The sequence below is a fragment of the Diaporthe batatas genome (assembly GCF_019321695.1).
Source record: "Diaporthe batatas strain CRI 302-4 chromosome Unknown Contig00004, whole genome shotgun sequence".
NCBI lineage: Eukaryota > Fungi > Ascomycota > Sordariomycetes > Diaporthales > Diaporthaceae > Diaporthe > Diaporthe batatas.
In genome coordinates this window covers 1,256,527-1,284,083 of record NW_025408551.1, presented here as the reverse complement: position 1 = coordinate 1,284,083, position 27,557 = coordinate 1,256,527, and the positions used below count along the sequence as shown (strand labels likewise).

Genomic DNA, 27,557 nt, shown 5'->3' with positions numbered 1-27,557 from the left:
GTCGCAGCCGCCCACTGGGGCGGGTCCACCTGGGTACATGGCTAAGACAGAAGAGGAAACAACCGACGCAACGGCCATCTCGCTAGGCTACGCAACTCCAGAAGCTGTCCAGTTCGCTCTGCCCTGCCCGCCCACGCCCAACCTCCATCTCCTATTTGCTTCCTCTCCTCTTCACCATCTTGGTGTTATCGAGCTTCGCATCGCGCGGCGCCTTGTGATTTGGGGTGGCAGGCTGCCACATTAGAGCTCTGTCATTGAGCATTCTTACTGCTTTGTTACTCGCAGTACCTTGTGTCTCTCTCCTTTTGGCTCTCTCTCTCGAACGTCATTGAGACCAGACCCGCCACGCCAGCCACTCTTGCGACAACTCCATCCGCCAACCCCCGTCCACCCGTCCACCCATCGTCCCTCGGACGACGTCGACGCCGACGGCATGTACTCCCAATCCAATTCCTTCCTCGGCGGAGGCAATAGTTTCCGCCCGGGATCGCAACCTCAACAACAATATGGAAACTCCTTTGGCCAGCCGGGCCAGCAGCCCGGACAGCAGCCGAGTCCGTTCGCTCCTCAGCCCACCGGCTACGGTCAACCCCAGGCCCCCCTCCAACAGCAGTACACCGGATACCCGGGCCTGCAGCAACCCCAGCCTCAAGCTCCCGGCCAGCTTCAGCCACAGTTCACCGGCTTCCCCGGCCAGGCTGCTCCTCAGCAGCAGCCTTTCCAGACCGGCGCTCCGCCCATGCCTGCTATCCCACAGCAGTTTCAACAGCAATTTCAGCAGCAGCAGCAGCAGCAGCAACCCCAGAGCTCTTTCAATGCCACTCCGACTCAGGTCCCCCAGCAGCCACCTGCCTCTCAGCAGGGGCCGCCGACCCCGATGAAGCCCCAGGCGACCGGGTTCAGCCAGATGGCAGCGTCCTTCCGCACCGGAGGCGCCCCGGCCCCGGCTGCGAGCAGCGCCCCGGCGCCCAAGTCGAACAAGATCCCCAACATCCGGCTGGGCTTCATCACGGCGGCCGATCAAGTCAAGTTCGAGACGCTGTTCAAGTCGGCGGTGGGCGACAATGACACTACCATGTCGGGCGAGAAGGCAAGGGACCTGCTGATGCGTTCAAGGCTGGACGGAGACGCTCTGTCACACATTTGGTATGTACAAAAAGAGAAAGCTTGCACGGGAGCGAGAGAGAGACGAACACTGAGCTAACCGCACCACCGTAGGACTCTGGCAGATACCACCCGCTCCGGACAGCTACACTTTCCCGAATTCGCCTTGGCTATGTACCTCTGCAACCTGAAAATGACAGGCCGACAGCTTCCTCCACAGCTTCCCGATGTTATCAAGAATGAAGTATCTAGTATGGTCGACATTATTAACTTCAACACTGCGGAGGAGGCGGCCAACGGCCCAACTCGACAGAGTACTGCGACGCCGCCCACGATCCAGGCGCCGCAGCCACAAGCGTCCAATTCCCAGCTGCTCCAGGCTCAGATGACCGGCTTCCCTCAGCAGCAGCAGCCTCAACAGACTGGCTTCCCTGGCCAGCAACAACAGCCTCAGCAGACCGGATTCATGGCACAGCCCACAGGTCTCCAGCCCCAGCAGACCGGCTTTCCTGGTGCTCCTCAGGCCACGGGCTACAACGGGCCGCGGCCCCCCATGCCCCCCATGCCCACCGGATATGGCTCGAACTCTACACCCGGCGGTATGGCAGCGCCTCTGAACGCACAGCCCACGGGCATGCCCGGTCAATGGGGTCTTGTGAATGCTCCAGCTTCTGGCCTTCCCAACATTGATGCCCTGCAAGCCAGGATGATGCCACAGCAAGGTCGTGAGCAGCAGAACTTCACGACTGCGGGCCTGCAAGGCAATGCAGTGATCCCATGGGCCATCACCAAGGAAGAAAAGAAAAGATACGACCAACTGTTTAACGCATGGGACGGACTCCACAAGGGCTTCATTGGTGGTGACGCAGCTATTGAGATCTTTGGCCAGAGCGGTCTTGAAAAGCCTGACCTGGAGCGTGTCTGGACCCTCGCTGACCACGGTAACAAGGGCAGGCTGAACCTGGACGAGTTCGCCGTTGCTATGCATTTGATTTACCGCAAACTGAACGGTTACCCTCTACCGAACCAGCTACCTCCGGAGCTGGTGCCGCCTTCTACAAGGAATTTTAGCCAGTCTATAGGCACGCTCAAGAACATGTTGAATGACGAATCTGAGCTCCGAAAGAACTCCGGTGCTGCACTGCTCCCGCAAAAGACGGGTGTTAGCTATCTCAAAACTCACTCCTTCCGTGGTGCCGGTGGTGGTCTTGGTGGCGGACGCAAGGATGCCACCGTTTTCAAGAACAATGATGAGGCCATTGGCTATCGATCCAGCGCTCGCCGTAGGATGGGAGGCGGCTCATCTCCTAGACCAGACTCGCCCGCATCTGTGGGTTCAAATGAGGAGCTGACGCTGGATCAGCTTCGCAAGAAGATTCGAGAGAAGCAGGTCGTTCTTGATTCATTGGACTTCAAGGACGAGAAGAATATGGAAGAGGACGATGTTTTGGATCGTCGGGACCGCCGCGAAGCTGACGAGCTGTACCGTCGCATCCGCCGGGCGCAAGAAGACATCGATGCCCACCCCGACGCCCAAGCGACCGGCGGTGACTCGGAAGCGGAGAGGCGGGCGCTCAAGCGACAACTCCAGAATTTCACTGACAAGATCCCCGACCTCGCATCCCAGGTCAGGAAGACCGAGAAGGCCATTGCCGACGCCCGTCTCGAGTTGTTCCGCTTGAAAGACGCCAAAGCGCACCCAGGCAGTGCTAGCAATATAGTGGGCACCGGCCCGGGAGGTGCCATCACCGAGTCTGACAGACTCAAAGCCCGGGCCAAGGCCATGATGCAGCAACGCACGGCAGCGCTCACGGGCAGGAAGGTCGAGACCAGTCTTGATGACGGGGATGCATCCAAGCGCCTCGAGGAGGAGAACCTCAAGATCCGTACTGAGAAAGAGAACAACGAGCGCATGGTTCGTGATGTCGAAGATAGTGTCCGCGAATTCGCGAGAGGACTCGAAGACGCGCTCAAGGAAGGTGCACCATCTGCTTCGAACGAGCACGAAAAGCGAAGATGGGAGGACGCCCTCGGGGTGGAGGATGAGGTCAGGGATTTCATCTTCGACCTGCAACGAGAGAGCAGAGCAGCACGCGTGCGTAACCAGGACCGGCGCAGGGAAACGCCCGCTTCTGCTCAGCCCGCCCGTGCCGCCGAGCCGGCAGCTCCTGCGGAAAGCCCAGCTCCCAGCTCTCGCAACGCTACACCGACTGCTGGAGGGTCGTACTCGGCCTACAAGACCCCAGAGGAGCGGGCAGCCTTCATCAGACAGCAAGCTGAGCAACGTATGGCCGAGCGTCTTGCAGCGCTCGGGATCAAAGCCCCCTCGAAGCCTGGTGAGACCGCCGCCCAGCGGATGGAGCGTGAGCGTGCCGAACGGGCCGCGAAGCTTCGCCAAGCTGAGGAGGAGGACGCCCGCCGAGATGCGGAGCGTCAGGCTCGCCTCGATCAGGAGATGGGAGTGCCGACCCCTCAGTCTCAGGGCAAGAAGGCCCCACCAGCGCCTCCAAGCAGGAAGGCTGCGCCGAAGCAGGATGACGGTGCCGCGAGGCGGGCGGAGGAGGAGCGTCTCGAACAGGAACGCCAGCAGGAAAGCCAGGAGAGGCAAGAGCTCGAGTATGTGCATCACAGTTCCAATTCCACGGGATATACTAATGGCAGCAGACAACAAGCAGCGGAACAAGAAGACGAGCTTGCTCGGGAGCGTGCAGAGGCCGATGCCCGCCTCAAAGCTCTGGAGGAGCAAGTCCGCCAAGGCAAGCTCAAGAAGGACGAAGAGAAGCGCAAGAAGAAGGCTGCTCTTGCCGAGGCCAAGGAGAAGGAGGCCCAGCTGGCTGCAAGACGTGCTGAGATCGAGGCGGCCCGGAAGCGCGAAGAAGAACTTCAGCGACAACTCCAGGCCATGGACGACGACGACAGTTCTTCTGACGACGATGACCAGCCTCAGCAAATCACGCCACAGGAGTCGACTCCCACCGTTGCCAGCCAAGAGCTGGAGCCCAAGGCCACGCCGCCCAGCGTACCTGCTGTTCCTGTGGTCAGCCCTCCCACGGACTCTTCAGAGAGCCGCAACCCATTCTTCAAGATGATGACCCAGCCGTCTGATTCACCTGCGGCATCTCCTGCCGCCCCGCCGCCCGCGCCGCCTCAGCCAGCGGCCCCAGCTGCACCTGCGGAGTCGACCAACCCGTTCCACCGTATGACCCAGGAGGCCAAGTCTGCCGGCCCCGCTGAGCCGCCCAAGCCCTTTGTTCGCACACGCGCCGATAGCGACGACTGGGGAAGCGACAATGACAAGGACGACGACGACTCGGACGATGACGATAGGCCAGGCCAGGGAGCTGCAGCGCTGGCGTCGATCCTGTTCGGCACCATGGGCCCTCCTCGGCCGCTGTCTGCCATGGATAACAAGGCTTCACCGGCCCAAAGCTCTCCGATCGCTCCCCCACCTCCTGCTCCTCCAGCCCCGGAGCCGGCGCCCGAGACGACCGATTCGCCCGCACCAGCCGCGCCGCCACCACCGCCTCCTCCAATGCCTGAGGTCGCAAGTCCCGAGCCGAGCGGAGCGCCCGCCGCGCCTCCACCACCTCCGCCCCCGATGCCAACGGAAGGTGGCGCTCCCCCGCCGCCGCCTGGACCTCCGCCACCCCCTGGACCGCCGCCGCCTCCTATCCCAGGGATGGCACCCCCTCCTCCACCCCCACCCCCAGCCGGTGGTCCTCCGGCGCCGGCACCCCCCTCAGGTGGGCGACCAGCTGGGTTCCTGGGCGAAATCCAGGCGGGCAGGGCCTTGAAGAAGACCACTACTAAGGATAAGAGTGCTGCGGCTGTTGCTGGACGGGTGCTGGATTAGAAGTGTGATTTGGAGCCACCCAGAAGCCGGGGGAGGAAGAAGAAGAAGAGGGTGACATTCAAGAGCTCAGAGTATGATGGGGAAGTTGTTGATGTTGAGGATTACCTCGACTGTGTCCGTGAGGCGAGAAGGCTGTCTGGGGATAGCGAATCGATCGTTGACGTTGGGAAGTATCTGGCTTGTGTTAATGATGCGCGGGACTTGGTGGACGATTGGTATGAGGAGGTCCAGGATGGGGCTTAGGCAGAGAGACGGTGCCTATCTAGAGAGAAGGTGTCTATCATCGACAGGTGAGACTCTCGCGTGTCCCTGGTTGGATTCTGGAGCAAGCATGAGATCGAGAAAGACGGATGAGGGACGCAGCAATAGAGGAAGAATTGGGGCAGGACGAGGGGACCAGACTGTCGTTTCTGCTTTTAATGTGTTTTTTACTGTTGTTTCTGCTGTCCTCATTGCTGTCCTGCATCTTGTGTATACTATAGCATCGATTCATGAAGCCTCAGCAAGTTTACGTGCACGTCGAAGTCCACACTTGTCCCACGTGATGTATGTCTATTTGTTGCATTTGTGTCACCATCAACGCAGAGCCTCTCGTTCTTGCTCTCTTGTTAGATACCGCATGCTGCATCTAAATCCATGTATATCGTCGGCAGTTTGCACTAGTGGACGGTTGAGCTGCAAGGCAGCACTTCACTATCGACTACGATTTGTTGATATCTACTACTACTAGTACTTGCTACCTACAATTATCGGCATGCCGAGATGACCTACTTCAAATTTGTGTGTCAACGTTGGCGCTCATCAACCGCTGGGTCAATTGCGTCAAGAAACATTCCTCCTGCTGCTGCGGGCTGGCAGGCAGGTTGGTGGTACCCTCCCCCCCGGGCCGTGCAGCTCAGCTCTCGTGGTGGCGCATGTAGGTGAAATTACACATATTATTTTTGTTTGGAAATGTTTGGTAGTAGTGGCTGTCTGACTGCATACTGCATGTACGTAGGCAGACTGGGCCATACGGATTGGTCTGCTTTCGATATGGATTTACCTTGATATGGATGGATGGATGGATCGGACTGTGTACTTGTACTGTCTGTTGGTGATGGTTGATCTAATATCTGGGTCGGGTTATAAATAGTAGCTGGGCGTGTACCCCGCACTATGGTCTGAACCTTTTTCCAAAGGAATGGACTTGTGAGGGTCTTGATGGGTCGATTTTGAGATTGGGTGCGGCACAGGGTAAGCGGAGGATTTGATCAATCTGGCTTCTGGAAGGTGAGTTTTACGAGAGAGCCAGAGAGAGAGAGGGCAAAAAGGGGTTTGCCGTTGGTGAAGGTTGATGGATGGCGCAATGGTTCGCACTATAGTGGATTTGGCTTTGGAAGGAAGCCTGCATGCAGGATTAATTACCTTTCCATCGGGGAATTTTGTTTTTCTTGTGTCGCCATTCTATCTTTCCATACCGGCTTCGTGGGGATCCGGGTGGACTGTGTAAGTGCTTGCATGGCCCTGAGGTGGGATGGATGCCGGGCGGTGCAGCTTGTGATCAACTCGGTAGGTGGGCAAGCAGGGTTAGGAGCTGCGAGAGCAGGTACGGAGTAACTTGGACAGACTAGCAAGGGTCCCATGTCCTCGCGGCCGTCGCGCCAAGATCACGCGTCGCGACTTGCGGGCGCGACGCGCGACTTCATCCCAACCTTGATCTGCGGGGTCCGACGTCACAGTCCTTCGGCAAGTGGACGGCAGCGAGGTCAGAGGTGGCCGTTAGATGGGCGCATGGGCCTCTGGAACCGGCGGGGACAATCAGGGCCGGATATCTCGAGTTTTATCGCGGCCTCTGGGGGCCATGAGGGCGCCCAAACGCACGCGTCTCAGCTCCCTGGTCCGAGTAAACATTGGGAATAACAAAGGCGTGAGCCTGCGCCATGCGCCCCGTGGCGGCTTGGGGAGGCCTACAAAGCGGCCTAATCGTCCTCCTCAACCCCTCTCGTCCAGACGTCCGGCGAGTTTTAAGTGCGTTGGCGAGCTGTCAGCTGCCAACTGGTGTCCATGGGCGTGGCCTGGTGGTATCTTTGCACCGGCTCACATGCCACGCCCAGACGGCCCTGACGGCTTGGTTCGGATTCGTGCTACGCAAGAGATAATTAACATTAGGTTGCAACTACTTCACCGCTCAGTCGGTATGAAACGGCCGGCGCAGAAATGTGGTGGTCCCTCTCTCTTTTTGAGCCTGGGACTCCCACGGACGATGCAAACACTTTGGCAGATTGGCAGTCTGAGGCCCCGGCCGCTATATTGATTGCAGCGGCGCACTGATAATCGGGGTTCGAAACTTTTTGGCACGGATGCGACTGTGATAGACAACAAGACCAGGGCCCTGCAAATGACCCCGGGACACGTCGAGTCGGAGGCTGCATGTGCGATATGCGCTCTGACAATCCATCCTCTGCCCCAGTTCGCGGGACGGAGATGGGGGCTGCAGGTGCAGGGTGCAGGTGCAGGTGGGCGTCTGTGTGCCCACTGCCCAGACATGAGTTGATAATGCAACCCACGACATCCCCCCCTCATTTGTGTGTTTCAAGTTTCTTTTTGGTCTGTCCGGAGCAGAGGCTGCATCGATGTGTCCGTTGTACCGCAGTAGTGTAGATCCAGTGTGGCTCATGCAGAATAGAATGGGGACATCAGGCGATGACTCTTTCGTGATTCCACGATGATACTGTGGATCACCCTGTCACTGTGAAGACTAAGAAGACTAACTAGCCTGCCGACCCCTGCCGTAGTGTGCCCTACCATGCCTACTGTGCCCCGTAGTGTACGGTAGAATTCCAGAACCTTGGAATGTTTGGGCTCCGGCTGGGGGACGCTCGGGCTCGATTCCAACGGCACAGCCGAGCGAGCGATCGTCGATCCGGTGGATACCGAAAAAGAAGACTCGCGTGGGTGGATACCGTCAAGCTGCCGGGGTTCGTCCAGACAGCCAGAATAGCATCTGCCCCAGGCGCATGGACTCGAGAAGAACCACGATGGGAACCAAAGAGGGAGAAAAAAAAACTGACAAGGAAAAAAAAAAAAAAGCCGGGAAGATGGACCGCTCAGCCTGCCAACGCATGAAACGGCTAGGAGAAATAGGCCGAGTTCGTCGGAAGACATGGTTCATTGGGTGCTAGACTAGAGTGCAGCATTTTCCCAAATCTCGCCAGCTTAGCCAAGGCTAATAAGGCTAGGTGGTCTGGCATCTGGGTAGTAGTGTAGTTCTGGTAGCAAGCGCCCCTTGCGCCGTGCGCCGGCGGAGGGAGGGATCTGCGCATGTCGGCAGGTCGGTTGGTCGGGCAGGTGTCAAGCATGGGTTTTGATGAGGAGCGTCCGTCTTTGGACAGATCTCGATCTGACGGCCAGCAAAGTTCGGCATGGGGCCAACATGCGAATTTGCGCCGGCAAGCCTCGAGATGATGGGCAGTCAGGCAGTGGGACGAAGGTCTGGAGGGGCCGGAGGGGGCGGCCTCACGGGGGTGTCCCCTGGATTCCTCGTGGCGTGGCTATCAGGCGATCATTTGACATCCACTGGTTGGGCTTCCATGTGCGCACCCGTGTCGTGAGCAGCGATGCGCTGGCAGGGAAGAAGAAGGCTGGAAGAGACGAGGAGAGGAGATGAGAGGAGACGAGTCGAGTCGAGACGAGTCGCGGATGGAAGAGGAGAGAAACAGACAGAGTGGGCCAGTTGATAAGTTTCAGGTCGGATGGCTGGCTGGACCTGCGTCGGGACGACAGGACGGACAGCACAAGAGTCGCATGGCTCGTGGGGTCGAGGTCGGGCCAAGTGGACGAGAGTTGCTTTGGCGTGCTGCAACACGATGGGGGCCTCCTCGGGAGTAACCTGACGGGCTGGCGGGCTGGCGGGCTGACGGGGCGGGCTTGGGGGAGTCAAAGTCGTGGGTAAGGTGTGCTGTTGGGTCCCGTGCAAGCCGCAGCGATAAGGAGTCTTGGACCAGAGGAAGGGCGCCTCGCGAGTCGTGATGGACAAGAGACGGTTACATGGGTGACTTTTTCCAGGAGATTTGGACGGCAGAGGCATGCAACCACTTACGAGTTTAATTGTGCTCTAGAACGGCTTCCCTGTGCCTGGGCCCCTGCCAGCCCTGCCTGTCTACCACAGTACTGCTTGATCTTGATGGTTGTACTCCGTACCTGGTTTGTTAAGCGCTTGTACCACCCTCTCGAGGAGAGGGCCTGGCAGGCTGGCAGGTTGCACCCAAGGCCGATCATACTGTGGCACCTACTCCAATAGTACATGATTGTTGCACCACCTGGGCAGTGCAGTGAAGCGTCGCAGGTTCCAGCAGACGAGCGCCAACTGCTGTGGACGGTCGGCTGTGCCGTGGACTGGTCGTCAGTCCTCGAGCGTCGGCCCTCGATCGGGCCTCAGCGGTTGACAGAGTGCAGTAGCTGTATTCATGCGGCGCCTTGGGCTGTCTTGGAGTTGCATGTGGCTGCCCTCTGCCATCTTGCCCTATCAAGCCTATCTCGCTCTGCCTGCTCTGTCCTGTTTCGTCACATCCACCCTCCCACATTAGAATCCATCACGAACGGCACGCATTGTCGCGTCGCACAGCGGGTCCCCGCCAGCCAATCGTTGGGTGACGCATTGCAGCTCCTTCCCCACCGGGCCAGGCCATGTCCTGCACCCCTGCACCCTGCACCTCTGCCCTCTGTTCTATCTGTCTGCACGCGATCCCCTGTCCGCTAGGTCCTTCTTGCTGCTGCTGCTGCTGCTGCTGCTCTTGCGCCCGTCCCATCAGCTCCTCCCCCCTGCACACATCATCCATCATCCATCCATCCATCCACCCATCCACCCATCCATCGACCATCCCGTCTGCTGTCTCGCTCGTCCCTGCTTCTTTTTTGACTGGCGCCTCTCTGTCGCAGGTGGGTTCTGCTGACCTGGGCTTTGGACTGACTGCAAGTGGACTGGACGGACTGGACTGAACTGGATAGGTCTCACCAGATATCTCGACATCGACTGGCCGTCCTGCCGTCGCGCACAACTTTCCTCTCGACACCTACAATCGCACACGCTCGCACACACTTTCTCCTGCCTCACCCTCGTCCCGTTCAACCCTCGATTGATTTTTGGTTTTTTTTTGGATTGGATTGCTCGGTGCTTGCTCTCAGCAAACCAGTTTTGAGTCCCACCAGAGCGTAATCTGCTCAAAGCAACCAGCCCATAAATCGCCAGATACTCTCAGCACTTGTCAGCCCAAGGCTGGACTGAACAAACCCTGGTCTTGTTGGAATGCTGACAGTGGGTCCTCTTCTTGTAAGTGCCGCTGTCCACTCTCGTCGACTCGTCCCAGTCAGTCAGTCTTCCTCTCTCAGCTCTGCTCTGCTCTGCTCTGGGCACCGGCGTTGCCTGATCTGCTCGTCTGCTCCACCCAAGCCTCATGTCAGCTTCATCTCTCTTGTTATCGGCTCCCAAGAAGAGCCAGGTCCAGAGCAGCCAGCCAGCCAGCCAGCCAGCCAGCCAGCCAGCCAGCCAGTCTGAGTCTGAGTCTGCTTGTACTCCATGCTTTGCAGGCCCAACTCACGTCGCCTCGACCTGACTTGAACTGAACTTGAGTGGGCTTGACTCGAGTCTGGTCGAGTCCGAGGCCCAACTCCATCACCTCGTCGCTGCTCCATAATATCCCAGTCCTCGTCTCGTCAATCTCATCTGCCCACACTGCCCGCCGTCTCCCGCGTGCAATCCCCCTCCCCTCCGCTCTTCCCTGGTCTTCCAAGCTTCGCTTCAAGGCAGGCCAGGCCCCCCCTTCCTTGCCGCCCAGGTCAGTGCCAACCTTACCTCAACCCTGCGCCGTACCTGCCCGGGTAGTGCATAGGAAAGGTATCCTTGGACGGCGCAACTTGCATGTACCGTACCAGCTGCCCGCTATCCTAGTGCCTAGGTGCCCACTTTGTCGCTACAGCCCGGCTCAAGTACCCCATACCACGCTGTACCATCTGCTTCCCACATTTCCCGTCTTGCTCCTCCATCCCACCCATCGTCCCGTCGTCACTCTCACCACGCTCCCACGCTTCCACCAGCCCGTCCTGCTGCTGTCCTCTTGCTTCTCGCCCTCGACGACTCCTGCTCACACCGTCCACAGCCTCCATAAGTACGATTTGGTGCTGCCAACCCGCCTTCAATCAACCGGAATTCGACCGTCTCGCCCGAGACATCCAATCCTCTGCTCATTACCGCTACCCTATCTGGCACATCCTCCCTTGCCTGGGGCGCCCCACTGCCAGCTGCTAATTAAAAGTATTTCCCCTCTTTGAGCAGAGTAACCTCTCGCTTCCTACCTGTTAACTCGTTGATCCCACTTACTAACTTTGGAACCTCAAAGTCGCAATCTCTCTCCGCTCTCCTCGCTATCAGCTATCACTATCGCGCCTTGTGCACCTGGATCAACGCCACTCACCCCCGGGCCTGGTTTGAGACAAGCAGGTCCACCACCGTCGCCAGCGATGGTCCGCAACGCCCGGTACGGCGACGGCGTCGCCAACTCAGCGCGACCGTCTTTGCCCACTGCCAGGGGCCACTCGCAGTCGTTCACTGCCGGCTCAAATCCAAACAGCGCTCCCATGCCCAACTACTCGGGTCAGCGCCGTCGCTCACAACCTAGCTTTCACAAGAAGTCATACTCGCCTCTCCCGGAGCCATCATTCGATCTGATGTCGACTTCTGGCCCGTCCCTATTCGGTGATATGAGCTACCAGATGCCAGCCCAGCACTTCGACCAACAACAAGACTCCAGCCACATGAACTCGTCGGGATCCTATGATATGTCCGGGTTACCAGCGGCGACCTTCCCGGGCTCTTTCGATTCTTCAGCCGAGCAGTATCTGGCCAACGGCTTGTACGATCCAGCGACCAGTGCTTTCAACAGCACAGAATTCCCCGCCCTGAGCGCTCCAGATATGACCTTCTCACATCCATCTCTCGCTCCCAATCCCGCCAAGACAGGCTCACCCTTCATCTCCAACGGCCCAGTCCTGGCTCCACCTGTATCCAACCGCCCGGCGCCCACAACGGATTCGATGAACAAGAACTCTCCACAAACTCCACGAAAGATTGTCAGATCAAAGTCTGTGGCTGCACCATCGTCGCGCAATCAGCCTTTGCTACCAGCTCCATCCGGTGTCAAGACGCCCCCCGGTGCTCTTGGCCAGCGTGACCCGAATGCAAATGCTGCCAAGCGCCATTTGCCCGATTCCCCTACCCTCGAAGCGACCTCGCCTAGGAAGGCCCACAAGCGATCAAAGACGGACGAACCTGGACGCCATCGCACACCTGTGCCCATCCCGGATGCCGAGTCCTTCCCGGCCGTCGACCCTGGCGAGGAAAACAGCAAGCCTCCGTACACTTACGCTCAGATGATCGCACTGGCAATCTGGAAGGCTCCTGGGCGACGCCGGACCTTGGCCCAGATCTACGACTTCATCAGGACGACGTGGTGCTACTATCGCAAAGACGATACCTGGGAGAACAGCATTCGACACAACCTGAGCCTTCACAAGAAGTTCTTCGAAAAGCAGGCCCGGGCCAAGGATGACCCCGGCAAGGGAAACTATTGGCTCATCATCCCTGGGAACGAGCGCGAGCTGCTCGACGTGTACCTGAAGGAGAGGTCCGGCACCGAGGGGGCTATCCTTGGCAAGAGTATGGCAGTGCCCTCTACCGCCCGTCTCGAGCCGTCTGCTCTGCCTCCGCCTCACCAAGAGCCAATGTTGCCACCTCAGCCGTCTAATTTCCAGCTGCACCTTCCGCCGCTGCCGAAGTTGCAACCGCCGGCGCCCGTTCAGCCCGAACTGTCCTCAGATGCAACTATTCCCGCCTCTGATCAGGCTTTCGAGGAACTTGAAGCCGCCAATGACCGCCAGGAGGACTACAACTCTCTGGACGCTACATTGAGCTCTTCTCCTCCGTCCATCTCCGGGCATGTCTCTATCCCAAGCGACACACCCACCCGCACTGCCAGGGTGGTGGGCTCGTCCGGCCGCACATCCGGCAACCGCAAGCGCGGCTCAATGATTGATAGTGGCTATATGACCAATCTCGAGTCGTCGATCATGCGATACGGCCAACAAAGGCCGCCCGTATTTTCATCTGAGGCGGACATACACCAATTCCAGGGCGGCGGACGCGCTGAAGACGCCATCAGAAAGCTGCGCGCATCTTCGCCAGTCAGCCCTTCCAAGCCCAAGTCTCGCATGCTGCCGCCGTCTTCCTCCCCTGTTGGCAAAGGCTCCCCGTTACGATACCGGGCCTCGCCTTCCAAGCTGCCCGCGGCTGTCAAGACACCAGCCAACACGAAGAAGTCTGTGGCACGTCTCACAGGCGCAACAACACTTGCACCTCCCAAGACGACTTCAAAGTACAACACATCACCCATCCGTCAACACGACAAACTTCGGGCAAACATTCGAGAGATGCTTGAAACGCCACAGCAGGTACGCGACTACAACAAGAAGTTCCCTGGTCGTCAAAGCAAGGCGTCCTTCGCCATCTGGGAGGACGAGGTGTCGCTCCCAGAATCCGAGTCTCCTCTGGCCAACTCAGCCGGAAGAATGCTCGATGAAATCATGAGTGATAGGCGGAACCGCAAGCCGATCGCTTCTCCTTTCAAGTTTGCGTCTCCTCTGAAGGCCTTCCCCCTCTTCCCGCCTATCGACGAGAATACTGCATGGAATCTTGCATCCCCCAGCAAGCTCCTTTCATCCCCAAGCAAATACTTGCCCGACGTTAGCAAGCTCCCAGATTACGATTCAGAGAACTGGATCGTCTCCGAGAATGCGGATGGCTTGGACAATGAGATAGATCTCGAAAATTTTGGATCTGACGACTCGAACGCGTTGGATCTCACTCAAACCTTCCGAAGCATTGGCGAAGTCCCCGCCGGTGCTGAGGCCTATGGCCCTGCTACCCTGCATCGCTTTGGCTAGAAGCCTGCAGGCCTCTTCAGCCACCTTCAAAGCTAGACAAATTGTCCTGGGGGTACTTCGGGGCCTCAGGGTTGTTGAATATGGTCCCTGGCCCTAAAGCTGAGTTACAGTAATCATACGAACCTCACGATGCACACGACAATTACTTGTCAGGCATAGTTCTTCATGGCGTCCTAAACGCCCGCAGGCCATGGTCAAGGGAATACGGGTTTTAGCTAGCGAGCGAGCATATTGTTTTACTTGCGATGGGCCTTGAGCCACATCTTCTGATTTTTTGGTTTGGTTTGGTCTTTTTCAGTCACTTTTCGCGCGGAGTCCTGGACATGTGGACGGTTCCTATACCCTCCTTTTGGAACCCAGGATAATGGATGGTATAGCATGGTGCGAACAGGTATGGAAAGGATATTGTGTTTTGCGGTACAGGACTTGGGCAACCACACCAACCGATGCGTTGTTTGAGTATAGTACATGGAGGGGTGTTGGATCGGCCAGCCTGCCTTGGGCTCTGCAGATAATCGAGCTTTATTTTGACAACATGCTTCCTGAGTGTAGCCAAACTAGCCCCCCCCCCCCCTGAGTGTGATTCTTAGATGTCCATGTGACCTATTTCCGTGCTGGATAAGATTGGCACAAGACATACACGTTAAGCCGAGTCACATCAGCAATGTTGAACGGAGGGTGCCTCGGTATGGTAGCCGCCACACATAGACAAAATATACGTAGTATCATGTTGTGATCGCATGGGTATCTACATTAGCTCGGCTCCTATGCCACCGAGCAATCAACCAAGCCAGCATCCGCACTCGGATGGAGTCACTGTCTCGCTCATGTGTATATCGTGTCCAGGCGAGTCGCGCAGGAACATATCTCCTTCTATCAGCAAACGCCACCAAACGCCCGCAGCCCGCGCGCCCAGTCTCTATAACCTCGAAACAAAGAAGACCGCAGAATGCCGCACCCAGCCAGCGGTTGGCGAGAGTCGTAAAAAGTGTTGAAACTAAAGCAGAAAGATATACGACGCGGGAGGGCCAAGTATTTGATTTCCCCGTCGGCCTGGTCTGGGTCTTGTCTTGTCTTGTCTTCGTCTTGTCAGTACAGTCCTCCGAACCGGCCGCCCCACCCACCACCGCCTGTGGCGGCGACGGCAGCGCCGCCGACGGCCTCCTTCTGGTTGACTGTGATGTTGTAGGGGAAGGGGTTGGTCTCCGTCGTGGTTATGGGCGGGATGTGGTCCTTGAAGCTGTTTACGGAGGTGATTATCTTCATGACTGTCGTGAGGAGGGTGGTCTCCATGGCCTTGCGGACCTTTGCGCGCTCTGTATTTGGTTGGGGATGTCCGCGTTAGAAGACTGTCTCGTCCTGCTTTTGCTTGCTTGCTTGCTACATGTACGTGGAGTATGCGCAATGAAGGGGGGAAGGGGGCGGTGAAGAAGGCTCACCATTCTCCGTCCTGGGCTCGGCAACCGTGACCCTGATGGTCCAGCTCTCCCAGCACACCTCCTCGTCGCCCTTGTACCACATCTTGCGCCGCCGCGTCTTCTCCATGAACTGGACCGACACCTGCCCCCGGCCGCCGCCGTTGGCAGCACTACTGTTGCCCCCGCCCCCGCCCCCGCCCCCGCCCCACGGGCTGGGGCTGCTGGGCGAGGGCGACCCTAGGAAGCCGCCGACGACGGCGCGGGCCTGCTGCTGCAGGGACGGGGAGGAGGAGCGCTGCTGCTGGGTCCTGTCGGCGTCGAGCTCGCGCAGCAGGGTGGCGGTGCGCTGGGCGATGAGGGTCTCGAGCTCGGGCTCGGCGACGTAGGGGAGGGTGAGGTCTAGGACCTCGTGGGTCTGGGGCGTGATTGTCGGGAAGTATCTGTGGAAGAAGATTGTGTGGAGGATACCTGTTTGTGTTTTACTGCGACGTCAGTATTTTCTTTGGGTCTCGTGGGGTGGGAGGAGGGCCAAGGGCAAAGGCATCCAAGGGAGCTAGCTGTCGCTGTCAGGAGCACTGTCAGGAGCACCGAGCCTCGATAGACACGGCGTCGTGACGGACGAGGCTAGGCCCGAGGTCCAAAAGCAAAGCCGCGCGCACATGGACATGCATATGCTTGGTGTGCGGGTGTGTGTGTGGAGATGGATGCCATACCGCGAACGACATCTCGGACCGAGGTGGGGTCGGCAAAGGCGTCGAGGATGAACTCGTGCGGTATCTTTGGTTCCGCGGCCTTCTCCATCCTCGTGGCTCGGGCGTTCGAGGCGTCGGCGAGGCTACGAGGCTGACTGGGTAGGGCGGCTTGTCTGGGCGAGGTGTTCTGTGGACCATGCGTGGTGGTTGGGACGTTGGTCGTGAGGCTGAGCTGGCCGAGTCGGAGTCGGGGGGTGGATGGGAGCGATGACGCTGCGTTGACTGACTGACTGGAATGCGGCAATTGCGTGGGGGAGGGGACGGATCGGGGTGAGGGGCAGATGGACGGAGCTGCCCGCCTGCCCGCCTGGTCATGCCCCTGTTTCCTTGGTCGCCCCACCTGCCCGGGGCCCGGCCAAGCGAGAAGTTGCCGCATGACACACCCCTGTCACCAGGTACTCCAGCACTGTGTGTATTGACTCGTGAGCCTCCCGAGGTACTCCGTACCTACCGTGTAAGTCTGTATAAGACGTCTTTTGCAGTTGCCAGACAGGGGGCAATGAATGCCACTTCTCTCCGTGTACAATTCTAGTTGCCGACAGTAACGTCTCTAAGCACTACAACATAAAACAGCTTTGATTTATTGTTCATACTCGATGCCATTCTCGATATAAATACCACATGTATTCTTACCACGGCACTACCTAAGTAATATCCTAATCTCCGGTTTGCTATTCTGTAGAAACAGGCTCCGCAAATCTTTTGTACGGAAGTGTTTTAAAGACGATTATCCTGGAGGATGTTTCCTTATAAGAAATCGTCGCATAAGAGGGTAAACCTTACAGGTAGAAGGCTCTTCTATCATAGATGAGGCTACAAGACATATGCCATAGCCGTACAGCGACCATCCGAACAGGGTTCGTCCACACATAATCTGCTCACCCATCATAGTGCAAGACTTAATCGAAACAGACAATTTGACTGACCAAACATAAAGTATCTAAAGGGTATCTCTAAATCCCGCACAAAAAACAAACAAAGCAACAGCAGCTTTTACACCAATGAACGCCAATGCAGTCAGCCAGCCAGCCGTTAGATCCACCATGCATTACCAAAGTGCCCCCCCCCCAATTCACATATTGCACCATGCGATCCCACATTACCGAGTTTCAAGGTCTGCAGTTCCCAAATACAACACGAAGGCCACACTCGTTCCGTACATCAATCCTTTCTCTCCTATTCCTCCAAGTGAGCCTCAAGCCCACCGACAACCTTAAATCGACTCCCAATAAAGTTCTGGCCCCCAAAGTAAGGCCCAGAGTCAAACCCAGACATGACAGCCCGGGGCAAGTTCCCCGAGATGGCCAGGCCAGACCCGGCGGCAGGAGACGGCGGCGGCGGCGTCCTCGTCGCGTCCTTTGTCGCGTCCTTTGCCGCGTCCCCCTTGTCGTTCGAAAGCGACACCATCATCATCGCCTGTGCGGACGGCGGCGGGGTGCGCGGGCTCACGGGGACCTCGGGGCTCGCGGCGCCGGCCTCCTCGTTGGGGCTCAGCCCGCCGGGCGGCGTCTCGAGGATCCCCTCGTCGCTGCCGACGTGGTATGGCGCCGCGACGTCGTCGACCTCGACGGCATCGTAGCGCACCGTCGCGGGGACGGTGTGCAGGTGCATCATTGGCCCTTTCCGGGCCTGCTGGTGCTGGTGCTGGTGCTGCGGGTCGACGGGGGTGTACATGAGGTCTGCGTCGAGGTCCAGATCCAGCAGGCGCGCGGGGCTGGGCGTGGTGGCCGCCGTGACCACGGCCGCGGGCTGAAGCAGCTGCTGGTTGGCGGCGGTCAGGTGCGGCGGCAGCAGGCTGGACTGGTTGGTGCTCGGGATCTTGAGCTCGAGGCTCGGCCAGCCCTTGCCGCCCGGCCCGGCGCGCGACGACTCGTCATGGTCGATGACGAACGGCGAGTTGATCTCCAGGGCGAGCCGGTTGCGCGCCACCGTGTCCTTGAGCTCCTGGACCTGCTTGTCGAGGGCGGCGCGCAGGGCGCTCTCCTGGCCGCTCTGGGTGGCCATGGCCGCCTTGCTGATGCCGGTCTGGCGGCGCACGTCGGCCGACACGCGCCGCCAGACACGGTCATACTCGCGCTGCTCGAAGGGGAACTCGACCACGCTGCGGTTGAGCCGCAGGCTCTTGGCCAGGAACTGGATGCTCGTCAGGTTCCAGCTGTTGTCCTGGCAGTCCACCATGCGCAGCGTGTTGTTGAGGCGGATCACGCTGCCCAGCGTGCCCACGTCGTCGTGAAGGTTCTGGTTGCGGATCCGCAGGTGCGTCAGCGTGCTGTTGGACGCCAGGCCCCGCAGCGCCCGCGCGAACCCCTTGCCCAGCTGGCCCTCGTCCAGCTTGCCGCTGTACCCGGACAGGTCCAGGAAATTGACGAACGTGTTCTTGGTGAAGAAATCCTCCAGCGCCTCGCATACCTCGGCACCACACGGCGCATCGGCCGGCGGTATCGGTGCTGTCCCTGCCATGCTCAGGAACGAGATGTTCCGGTTCACCGACAGCGCCTTCATCAGGGCCACGAAGCTTGCCTCCTCCCTGAACTCGACCATATCCATGTGCAACCCTGCAGGCCCCGGTGTCGACGAGATTGCCCGGCACAGGTCCTCGATCCCGTCCTCGAGCGGGTTGCCACTGATATGCAGGTGCGCATTCGTGTGTCTACTCAAGGCACGGATGAGGCGGGCAGCCTCACGGCCGTTGATGCTGCAGTTGTTGAGTGCGATCTTGCGGATCGTGCAGGCTGGGTTAATAGGGCTCTTGTTGCGAGAGTCGGCGCGATCGAGTTGTTGAGGCTCGCAGGGCAGCGGCTTCTGCGCGAGGAATGCCTCTAGAACGTGCAGAGTTGCATCATTCATCTGAACTTGTCAGCCGGCCTTGTCTAGCAACAACCTGAAAGGTCTTGATTTCGAGCCTACCTTGAACTTGGACAGGTCCAGCTCCTCGAGGTTCTCGAAGCGCGAGAGTGTCTCGAAGGAGAACAAGGGACCTGGAATATCGCCCATCAAGATGCCAGAGACGTTGAGCGTCCGAAGATCGAATATAACCTGCATCATATTGGCCAACGCTGAGGCGTGCAGCCGCCCGCGATTGCCAGAAACATCCAGGTATTGCAGCGAGTGTCCCTGATGGAACAAAACCTCAAAAATATCCCGCAGCGCAAGATCAGACAGACCGCAGTTGGAGATATCGAGGCTTTGAATCTCAACGGTCTGGGTCATCAGTGCCTCGACTGTCACCTAGTCAGCGAGTTGCAGTTAATGCAGGAGATACAAGGACACTTACTCAGACCCTCAACATCTGCTGAGCGCAGGTAGTTTCCGCTCAGCAGCAGTCGATTGCATTTTGTCAGGCCCAGCTCCAGCAGGTTCAGTATGGGAAACAAGAAGGCGGGCCATTTCCCGGACGCTGACATCTCCCTGCGAACCGAGTTCTCGGGGAAGCAGTTGGTGAAATCTATCTGGCGGACGGTCTCGGAGCAAAATGCTAGGCCGTGCAACTCTTGATGCAGGAGTGAGCCGAACTTTACCGGGCCGAGTTCAACTTCAGTAAGAGCAATGCCTGTCAAATTGTCAGCATTGCGTCCAGGACGGCATCATATCCGTGGAAGTAGACTCACAACTGCGGTTCATATATGGGATAGACGTCTTCCCTAGGAGATCCGTCTTATCCCACAATCCAGTAAGGTCGACGCCATTGAAAGAGATCGAGTTGAAGTACCCATTATATCGCAAGGACCTCATGACTGCCAGGAGCTGCAAAATGGTATAGGTATTTCCGGCCTTGAGCGGAAGCAGTCGGAACTCGGGGGCAAGTGCAGTCTTCCAGTTGATCTCCCACTCTACCGGCGAACAGTGATAGGCGACAAGAAATGCGTCCAAAGTCCGCCTGAGACCCCCATAGTTGTCTCCAGGGATGAGAAGCTGTGGATCCGTGAGACCTGTCACACGGAAAACTTCCATGGTCTGCAGAGTTGTCGGCCAGCATGGCTTCAGGAACCTATCTGCTTTCATAAAGGTGATGACTATTTGGCGGTAGTACCTGCTGGCCAACTCGAGGGTCACTGCAGGCTTGAAAGGCTCACTGTGATGTGTTAGGAAAAGGGTCTACTTGCTGCTTAACCACGAGAGCCACCAGACTTACCGAAAGCTCACCACGAACCGCTCTTCGTGGATGGTCCAGTTGGCACGGAAAGCCTCCAAGTTTACCAGGCCAAAAGACTGGTACCTCACGTCCAGCGGCGAGCCGGGCCCAGCCTCAACTAAATAACAGAGGTTCCTCCCCACTGCCAGGAACCAGGATGAGCCGTCCTGGACCTTGCGCGTCTTGTCCAGCTTGCTGGAGTGGGTATCGTCCTTGACCGAAGACCTCCTGACCACGGGGAATATCTCTGGCTTGCACGTCTTGAACCCGGGCTCCTCCTCGGCAAAGATCTTGAAGATCTGAGCTTCAACCTCGAGCGGGACGAGCGACGCCTCGGGGAACTCCTGGTTCTTGGCCTTGAGCTGCTGGGAGATCTTGGCCATGTGGTCTGAGCGCTCCTTGGGGAGGCAGAAAAATATCTGGGTGCTGTTGTAGGCGGCCCTGGCGGAGCTTGACCTCCACCATATCTCGATGCCAAACGACGGTCGCGAGCTCTCGGCGAAGAAGACGGAAACGACCATGTGGACGGGGATGACCAGCATCGGTTCCGGCGGGGGCACCAGGCTCGTGCTCTCCTTGCCGGCTTGGCCGGAGCTTATCTGGGGGAAGGTTGTGAGGGCCTCGTTCTTGGTCTTCATCTTGACGATGTAATCCTGGGTGACGACCAGGTAGGTTGGCTTGCTGCGGAGGACCTGGGGGTCGGCCTCGAGGGCACAGTGTGCCTCGACCTTTTGTGTTTTCCAGTCAATGGCTGTCTTCCAATCGATCCCGATAGTGGAGGATCTTGAGGAAGAAAACGACATGGAGTATGTCCTGGATATTCTGCTGGCCCCTGAGGATGTGATGGAACCCCTGCGCTGCATGCTGTCGAAAGAGGAGAAGGACCCTCTCTGCTTGTGCAAGACCTTTCGGCCTGGTGATCCCAGTGTTGGGGCATCCTCCAGTTCCAGGAGTGGGGCGGTAGATGCCCGGCTGAGGCTCCGCTTTACAGTTGTGAAGAAACCGCTATTTCTATTCTCGTGTATTGAGCTTGCTGGTGAGCTACCGGCGGGACTGGAATTTGTGGTCGTTGGCGAGTCGAGGGCCAAGCCTGGCAGCGACGGAGCTGAGCTCTGCCGCTTCCACTTTAGCAGATCCATGTTGATAATTGCTTCAAAAAATCACAGCTGTTTCAACATAAATTTCTTTTTTCTTTTCTTCGGTGAGCCAACATGAAAAGACGGGCAAGGCTGCGTTCGATCCGAGCTATATCAGTTGGAAGCTCAGATTGGTTCTCGTAGGATTGACGTCAGGCTGGGTCCCGACTAGGTGCACTTCCTGGCCCGAGCCGCTGGAATAAGTTCCCGTGCGGGTTGTGGGTCGGAAGTACAGATGATTCAAGCAATCTTTCAGAGCGAAGTGACCATGGCAGGCGGGAAGGGTGGATATCCCCAGGAGAGATTGGGATGAGATCGGTGCAGTCCGGGGAGGCGGGAATAATATCTGGTCGGCCGAGAGATATCAGGGGGAGAGAGCAGGCGTTATGTCTCTGCCTAGGGTGCCCGCAGGGCGGAGGGAGGGCCCAGGATCCCAGTGACAGGTAGAATATAGAAACAATTCAAAGTGAAGGGAGCCAAGGGATTTTGCACCACGTAAGGAGTCGTGCGTCTCGGAAATGATGAGGGCCGCCGAGGGGTGGGTAGTGCGAGGAGGGAATGGGAATAGGTGATGTTGGCTGGGGGCACCGCATTCAAGAAACCAAGAAACCCAGACACCGAGGGCAACACTCCTCCTTGATTGCGCCGCCGCTGCCGTGAGTTCAAGCACTCTCGACGGCGCTCCTTTCACTCCACCCACTCATTCACTCTCCCGGGCCTTGGAGGCCACCGGAATCAGAAGTGCAACAGTCGGGCCATCCGACCACCCGTCTCGGGGCTCGAGCTGCTGGGTCTCAGCTTCGACAGTGACGACGATCGGCGGGTGAGACAAAAAGGTGTCTGCGGGAGCTGCGGCCTCGGACCGACAGTCAGGATGGGATATGCCGCCGCCGATTCACCTCAGTACCCCCCCAAAAAAAGAGTCGAGCCAGCTGGATCCGGAACACTGCACGAGAGTCCGAGGAATGGGACGGGACGTGCTCTCTTGGAGGGAGAGTCCAGTTGGCTTGGATATCGTAGGATCGTTGCAGGAAGCGGGATCTAATTCCGTACACAGCACTGCGTAGCTGTGGCCACATCCGCCGACCAAGTCTCAGCCAGACAAGATACAACACAGCCGGTGTTGTTGGTTCTCTTGTTGCCGGTGTGAGGATGATGAAAATTAAGGTGTGGTGTGCGAGATGGGAAGATCGGATGGAGACAAGACAGAAGCAGCTAGAGAATGCAGCAGGTAAGGCAAGCAAGAGAAGGAGAAAGGATGGGTGGATGGGAGCTTGGACAGATGGCCACACATGTGCACTGCTTGGGAACTAGGACTTTGGACTTGGGACGTGGGACGGGGAACCTCAAGGTACAGTCAGGTACAAGGCCGGTTCAGACACAGAGACCAGCAGCACAAAGTGAAGAGAGGGCCGCCTGTCAGAACATGGAAAAGTTGGGAATTCGCCATATCGGGCGGCCAATGCCCATGGGCGTCTGTGTCTGTCTGTGGTCTCTCTCCCTCGCTCCTGCCCTGTTGCCCTGTTGCCCTGTTGCCATGCAGCGTCATATCAGGAAGGCCACGCAGGGACAAGGGACCAGGGGTTTGAAGGCGAGTGCACCAAGCAACCCAAGGCGGGAGCAGGACCCCTGTGCTGGCACTGCTGGGCGGTGCGGAGCAGGCTCTCAGTGGCCTGACCGAGGGTCAACCCAGCCTGCGATGATGTTATCCACCAGTCCACCAGCTATCATTCCTGTTTGCGGGCCCGTCGACCCATCCTGGCATGGGGGCAATTGCCCAATCAGATCACCGCCCAGGCCCCCCTCCTCGCCTCCAAGGCGCCATATGACCGTGCTGTATCTTGCCGTACTGGACCGTATCGTAGCGTCGTACATGCACGTACGGAGTATCGAGCATATCATATCGCAAGTGTGTGACTGAGTGTGTATTCTACAGTACCGCCGGTTTGTTGGAGGATCCGAGGTCTTTGATCATGAGCCTCGCAGCCAGGCCTGGCAGGCCTCTTATCTCCACTTGCATCGTATGTCCAATGTCTATTTGCTTACGGAGTACTACACTAGCGACTTGTCGCCTCGTGTTACGCCACCAACCATGTCGTTATAACATGTTCCTTCATACTATAACCACCAGACAGCACCCCTGTCGTACCTGTCTGGTGGTGTGAACCCTCTCTGCTCCTGCATTGGCGGTTGTTGGCATGGCGTTTCGTCGGAGGAGGGAGGGACTGAGAAATAACAAAAAGTTGTTGCATCATCAATCGTGACACAGTCAGTAATAAACCACACCAGAGATCATTGCTCAACATGGCGCCCCGTGCGACGACCGGCCACCGACAAGATGCACAATTACAGTTCCACAACAGTGCCCGAGCAGTCCAAGCTGAAGGATCGCCGTGGGCCTCCAGGCCTCCAGGAGCGAGACTGTTCAGGTACGGCCCTGTACCTACGGCGCGCCGTGCCTGTGGCCGTCGCCTATTTGCTTCGAGTATAGCACATAGCACACCTTCTCCTGTAGCTCGTGCAGACTACACAGTAGGTCAAAGTTTAAAACAAATACAAACAGACAGGCGCCAGTCTGCCGCTCTGCCCGCCAGCCCGCTCTGCCACTCTGCTAGCGTGGCGCCGGCAGGGCCTGTTCCCGAGGGTAGCTCGCAGGGAGCTTGCGCAGCTTGGCTGTTGACGATCAACAAGACTGCTGGGATATTTCGCCGCATCCGGTGTGCAACAAACGAGGCCAACCACCAGATGAGAGCTGACGAGCACATGTGAGATGCTCTTCGCGTCTATCATACCTCTGCAGTCGCGTTCGGTCAGACCTTCTCAACAAAAGAAAATAAGAAGCTGCATTGTCTGTTATAGCAACACAAGCATGCCATCCCTAGGATTCGAGATTGGAAGACCCAATGATGAGACGGTTGCTCAGCGGAGGCAAAAAAATGCTCGGCCCAACTTTCGCTCGGAATGGTCCCGGCCCCGCCTCGATCAATGACAATCAATGACACGGCTCATCAGCTCCAGAGTGAACTAACTACTGTAGTCTACATGTATGTGACTGCTCGTGTGGGGTAGTAGCACTTGACCAGCAGCTGTCCCCACATCGTAGCACAGCATTATCTGGCCTGCGCCACTGCAGGCGAAGAGCTATTGCCTGTCGTGCTGTCCAGTGTCCAGAATGTGTTTGGGTCAATCTGTGGGGGGAGAGACAGCTGTGGCTTGTGTCAAATCTGAGTCTGTCACTGTCACAGTAATAAATTATAAGAGCACAACACAGATTGACAATGTCTAAAGCCACCTCATCATCCCAATCTTGCTGACTTGCTGCCACTGTAGATCTCATTTTGAAGCGTGTTTGTTGTCCACGACAAAAATGTGAACAAAAACTCAATCGGAACGTCCAATATCCACAACATCAAATGCCCTGCTTCTGCTGTGTCCCAGGGTGCACCTCGCCGTCTGCGGTGCCACATCCGATTGCTGGTTACAGTACCTCTTGAGGAGGACCCCGGGGCCATTCGGTGAGAAGCCGATATCAGGTCGCACACAGAGACGCACCCACACCTACACCCACATGTAATTAGCCTCCTCCAGTAGGCACTTCGTTGTGCCCCCGCAGGCGCGAAAATGGGACATGGGGACATGGGGACATGGGACATGGGGACGACGGGGTCGACGGGGTCGACGGCCCTTTGGTGGGGAACCTGAAGGGCTCCGAGTTACCGGATGCGGTAGTGGCGAGGTGGCTCACGTTGTGCGGGCATGCGTCTTGCCTGATGGGCTCCAAGACGCTCCCCCATCTCCGCTCACGAGCTCGGAGCAAGAATGCAATCTGTCATTGTGTTTTGGAACTAGTGTTAGTCTCTTGATGACCGCCGAGCCCTCTTGACTGTTTTGACGTATTCGTCGCTTATATAGAAGTTGCCAAATCTTCAGCAGCCGCAGGGTGCCAGTAAGTAGGTGCTAACCATGGAAGGTTTGCGGGCTTGATACGACAGTATCACTTGACCCGAGGTGCTGGTGCACAATGGGGAAGCGTGCCACCGGCCCCACGGCGAGCCAAGCTGTTGATCCCTGCGGGATGCCATTAAGCGAGTGCATCGTATCATGTTGCGGTCTGCGTGCGTGAAGCTCACAACCTTCCCCAACGTCCCTCGGGTTGATGAGGCGAAATCATCCTGATACTTTGTACCACCCCGCATTGATATCAGGCCGAGGAGGATTAATGCAAGCTCATGGATAGCAATGGTCGACAAACAATGGGGTTGTCACCGACATTCTACTGGGCTGTTGACTGCCTGGCTCCCACTATGTTCTTATGAGAGCTCTATAATTACCGTTACGTTTCGTCCTCGCGAGATCATAGGAAACTGTTGGGTGTGTTGGTCACTTTCCTACACGTGAATAAGATGTCGTTATCGCGGGAGTCCCGTGTGACCCACAAGATATGCGCATGTTTCCCACCGCCCAGAGGAAGAGGCATGAACAGGTCCCGCAATTTGATGCCTCCCAATTTGTTTCAAGTTGATAAACCGCAGCTCTAGCGCCAAGAGCTCGTAAAACGACCATCGCGAATCATTCTGGCCCCGGTCGTTAGTGAATGCTACAACCTCTGGCCGGCGTGAGCAACTCGTTTAAGGAAAAAGACAGAGCAAATGAAAAAGAACTTCCCCACGACCGGCAAGTCTGAGCACGAGTCTGTGCTTTCTAGCTGGCGTGTACTACGAATGCCCCTCACTCCGGGCCGGGTTTGCGACCAGACGCTGTGACCCTGACGAACAGACAGGCAGGCCATGTGCGCGTGGAGCATTGGGACTCGCGTCTGCCCCACCCGATGGAGGCTGTCGCAGAGTCGTAGCCTCCAAAAGCGTGTTTAGCGGATCTAGGCAGATCACCACGAGAGAAAAATAAGGGCTCCCGCACACGGGCGCGAAAATTTGCAGCGCTGACGACGACGGCGACGTCGCTGGCTGAAACCGGGGCACGCGAAAAAGATGGCTCAAAGCGGTAGTGATCCTATAGGGGGCTTCGCCAGTAAGCCAGTAAGCCAGTCAGTCAATGTCGCTCACTCAGTCAACCTGGCCATATGCAAGATTGAGGCCCAGATGTTTCGTGGGAGATTGAAAGTGCTGCTATGCTAGTGTGCTCGCCAGTCTCCGGGATGTCGGGTGGGTCGTGCCGCGTCGGTAATCGCCTGCCAACTGCTAATCTGCTCATCTATCGCCCGAAGGATGAGTCGTATGAGGGAACACCGGGGATAGAGGGTGCGGGTTGCGACAGGATCACCTGGATGGCTGAATTGTAGGACAATATGTTATGCTGATCCGCCGATTGTCCCCATCTTGATGACTTCACCTGCCGACTATCACCATTTCCCTCTGGCCGCCTGGTCAATGCGGCCCGAAGATGGGCGGTCGTTGACTGGACAGAGTCAAGGTGGCGACTGAAGTACCTCCTGATATGGTAAATGGCGGGAGGACTGCACGTGGAGAGGCCACCAGCCGCGCAGACCTCAGCCTCCGCTAGCAACCTCTACCATGGCGCCTTGCCATACTACATAGTACACGGCAGGCCCCAATAGACCAAGGTGCTCCCCGCCCCGAGGCAGCCAACCAGGCTGAAGTGTTGGTGGCCGTCAGCGGCTGGCCAGGCTGGCCCGGGTTTCACGTTTGCGAGCTGAGGTCACATCCTCGCGACCAAGGGCTGATCAGGCTGTCAGGCTGTCCGCTGCCAGGCGTCTGGCATGACAGAACCAGGTCCCTGAGCCATGGGGTGTGGTGAGGGCTCTGTAGCGAGCAAGTAGGAAGTCGAGCCAAGCTTTCATGTGTGTGGTAAGTCGGGCGGTACGGCCAGTAAGAAGGGCTCATATGCCCCGTGATAAGAGAGCGTGCGTGGGAGCGAGGCAGTACGGGAGACAGAGGTAACCCTGTCTGCCAGAGCCTCATCGCAGACGAAGGTGTGGAAGGTGTGTCGGACTCGACACCAACCACAAAGCAGCCCCGGCTTCTCGGGCTCCGTGGTCAAGCCGCCAGCCCGTTGTTGGGTCGACAGACGGGCCAGCCTGGCAATGGCTGACGATATTCCATGCGTTAAGCTCCCTCTGCGACGGGCACAGATACTCCGAGAGCAAAAGTGAGTCCCGGCAGGTTGGGACTGGGATGAGACCAAGTCAGCGCCTGGCATGCGAATGAGTCG

General features: G+C 57.7%; 4 protein-coding genes across 4 annotated transcripts; 2 read left to right on the top strand and 2 right to left on the bottom strand.

Moving 5' to 3' along the window:
* The first annotated feature begins 137 nt into the window (after positions 1–137).
* On the top strand, positions 138–5,474 carry KVR01_004816 (uncharacterized protein). The gene is made up of 3 exons (XM_044793142.1): positions 138–1,146; positions 1,219–3,720; positions 3,769–5,474. Exons 1-3 carry the CDS (start codon positions 434–436, stop codon positions 4,955–4,957), a joined length of 4,404 nt encoding a protein of 1,467 aa, XP_044646980.1. The 5' UTR covers positions 138–433; the 3' UTR covers positions 4,958–5,474.
* Positions 5,475–9,374: 3,900 nt separating this feature from the next.
* Positions 9,375–14,466, top strand: KVR01_004239 (uncharacterized protein). The gene is made up of 4 exons (XM_044792162.1): positions 9,375–9,874; positions 9,944–10,265; positions 11,092–11,246; positions 11,332–14,466. The coding sequence occupies exon 4, from the start codon at positions 11,453–11,455 to the stop codon at positions 13,928–13,930; it is 2,478 nt and encodes an 825-aa protein (XP_044646403.1). The 5' UTR covers positions 9,375–9,874; positions 9,944–10,265; positions 11,092–11,246; positions 11,332–11,452; the 3' UTR covers positions 13,931–14,466.
* Positions 14,467–14,635: 169 nt separating this feature from the next.
* KVR01_004402 (uncharacterized protein) lies at positions 14,636–16,328 on the bottom strand. Its single transcript, XM_044791249.1, has 3 exons — positions 16,062–16,328; positions 15,370–15,816; positions 14,636–15,246 (listed from the first exon to the last, which is right to left on the bottom strand). Exons 1-3 carry the CDS (start codon positions 16,147–16,149, stop codon positions 15,020–15,022), a joined length of 762 nt encoding a protein of 253 aa, XP_044646566.1. The 5' UTR covers positions 16,150–16,328; the 3' UTR covers positions 14,636–15,019.
* Positions 16,329–16,999: 671 nt separating this feature from the next.
* Positions 17,000–22,845, bottom strand: KVR01_004076 (uncharacterized protein). Its single transcript, XM_044790185.1, has 5 exons — positions 20,233–22,845; positions 19,709–20,172; positions 19,375–19,650; positions 19,008–19,321; positions 17,000–18,947 (listed from the first exon to the last, which is right to left on the bottom strand). Exons 1-5 carry the CDS (start codon positions 21,369–21,371, stop codon positions 17,277–17,279), a joined length of 3,864 nt encoding a protein of 1,287 aa, XP_044646240.1. The 5' UTR covers positions 21,372–22,845; the 3' UTR covers positions 17,000–17,276.
* Positions 22,846–27,557: the final 4,712 nt, after the last annotated feature.

Coding starts and splice junctions, on each gene's coding strand:
- KVR01_004816 (XM_044793142.1), top strand. CDS start 434: ATGTACTCCCAATCCAATTCCTTCCTCGGCGGAGGCAATAGTTTCCGC. Junction 1,147..1,218: donor GACGCTCTGTCACACATTTG/GTATGTACAAAA, acceptor GCACCACCGTAG/GACTCTGGCAGATACCACCC. Junction 3,721..3,768: donor CAGGAGAGGCAAGAGCTCGA/GTATGTGCATCA, acceptor TAATGGCAGCAG/ACAACAAGCAGCGGAACAAG.
- KVR01_004239 (XM_044792162.1), top strand. CDS start 11,453: ATGGTCCGCAACGCCCGGTACGGCGACGGCGTCGCCAACTCAGCGCGA.
- KVR01_004402 (XM_044791249.1), bottom strand. CDS start 16,149: ATGGAGAAGGCCGCGGAACCAAAGATACCGCACGAGTTCATCCTCGAC. Junction 15,817..16,061: donor GGTCCGAGATGTCGTTCGCG/GTATGGCATCCA, acceptor AAACACAAACAG/GTATCCTCCACACAATCTTC. Junction 15,247..15,369: donor CGAGCCCAGGACGGAGAATG/GTGAGCCTTCTT, acceptor AACCAAATACAG/AGCGCGCAAAGGTCCGCAAG.
- KVR01_004076 (XM_044790185.1), bottom strand. CDS start 21,371: ATGGATCTGCTAAAGTGGAAGCGGCAGAGCTCAGCTCCGTCGCTGCCA. Junction 20,173..20,232: donor CGGTTCGTGGTGAGCTTTCG/GTAAGTCTGGTG, acceptor AACACATCACAG/TGAGCCTTTCAAGCCTGCAG. Junction 19,651..19,708: donor CCCATATATGAACCGCAGTT/GTGAGTCTACTT, acceptor ACAATTTGACAG/GCATTGCTCTTACTGAAGTT.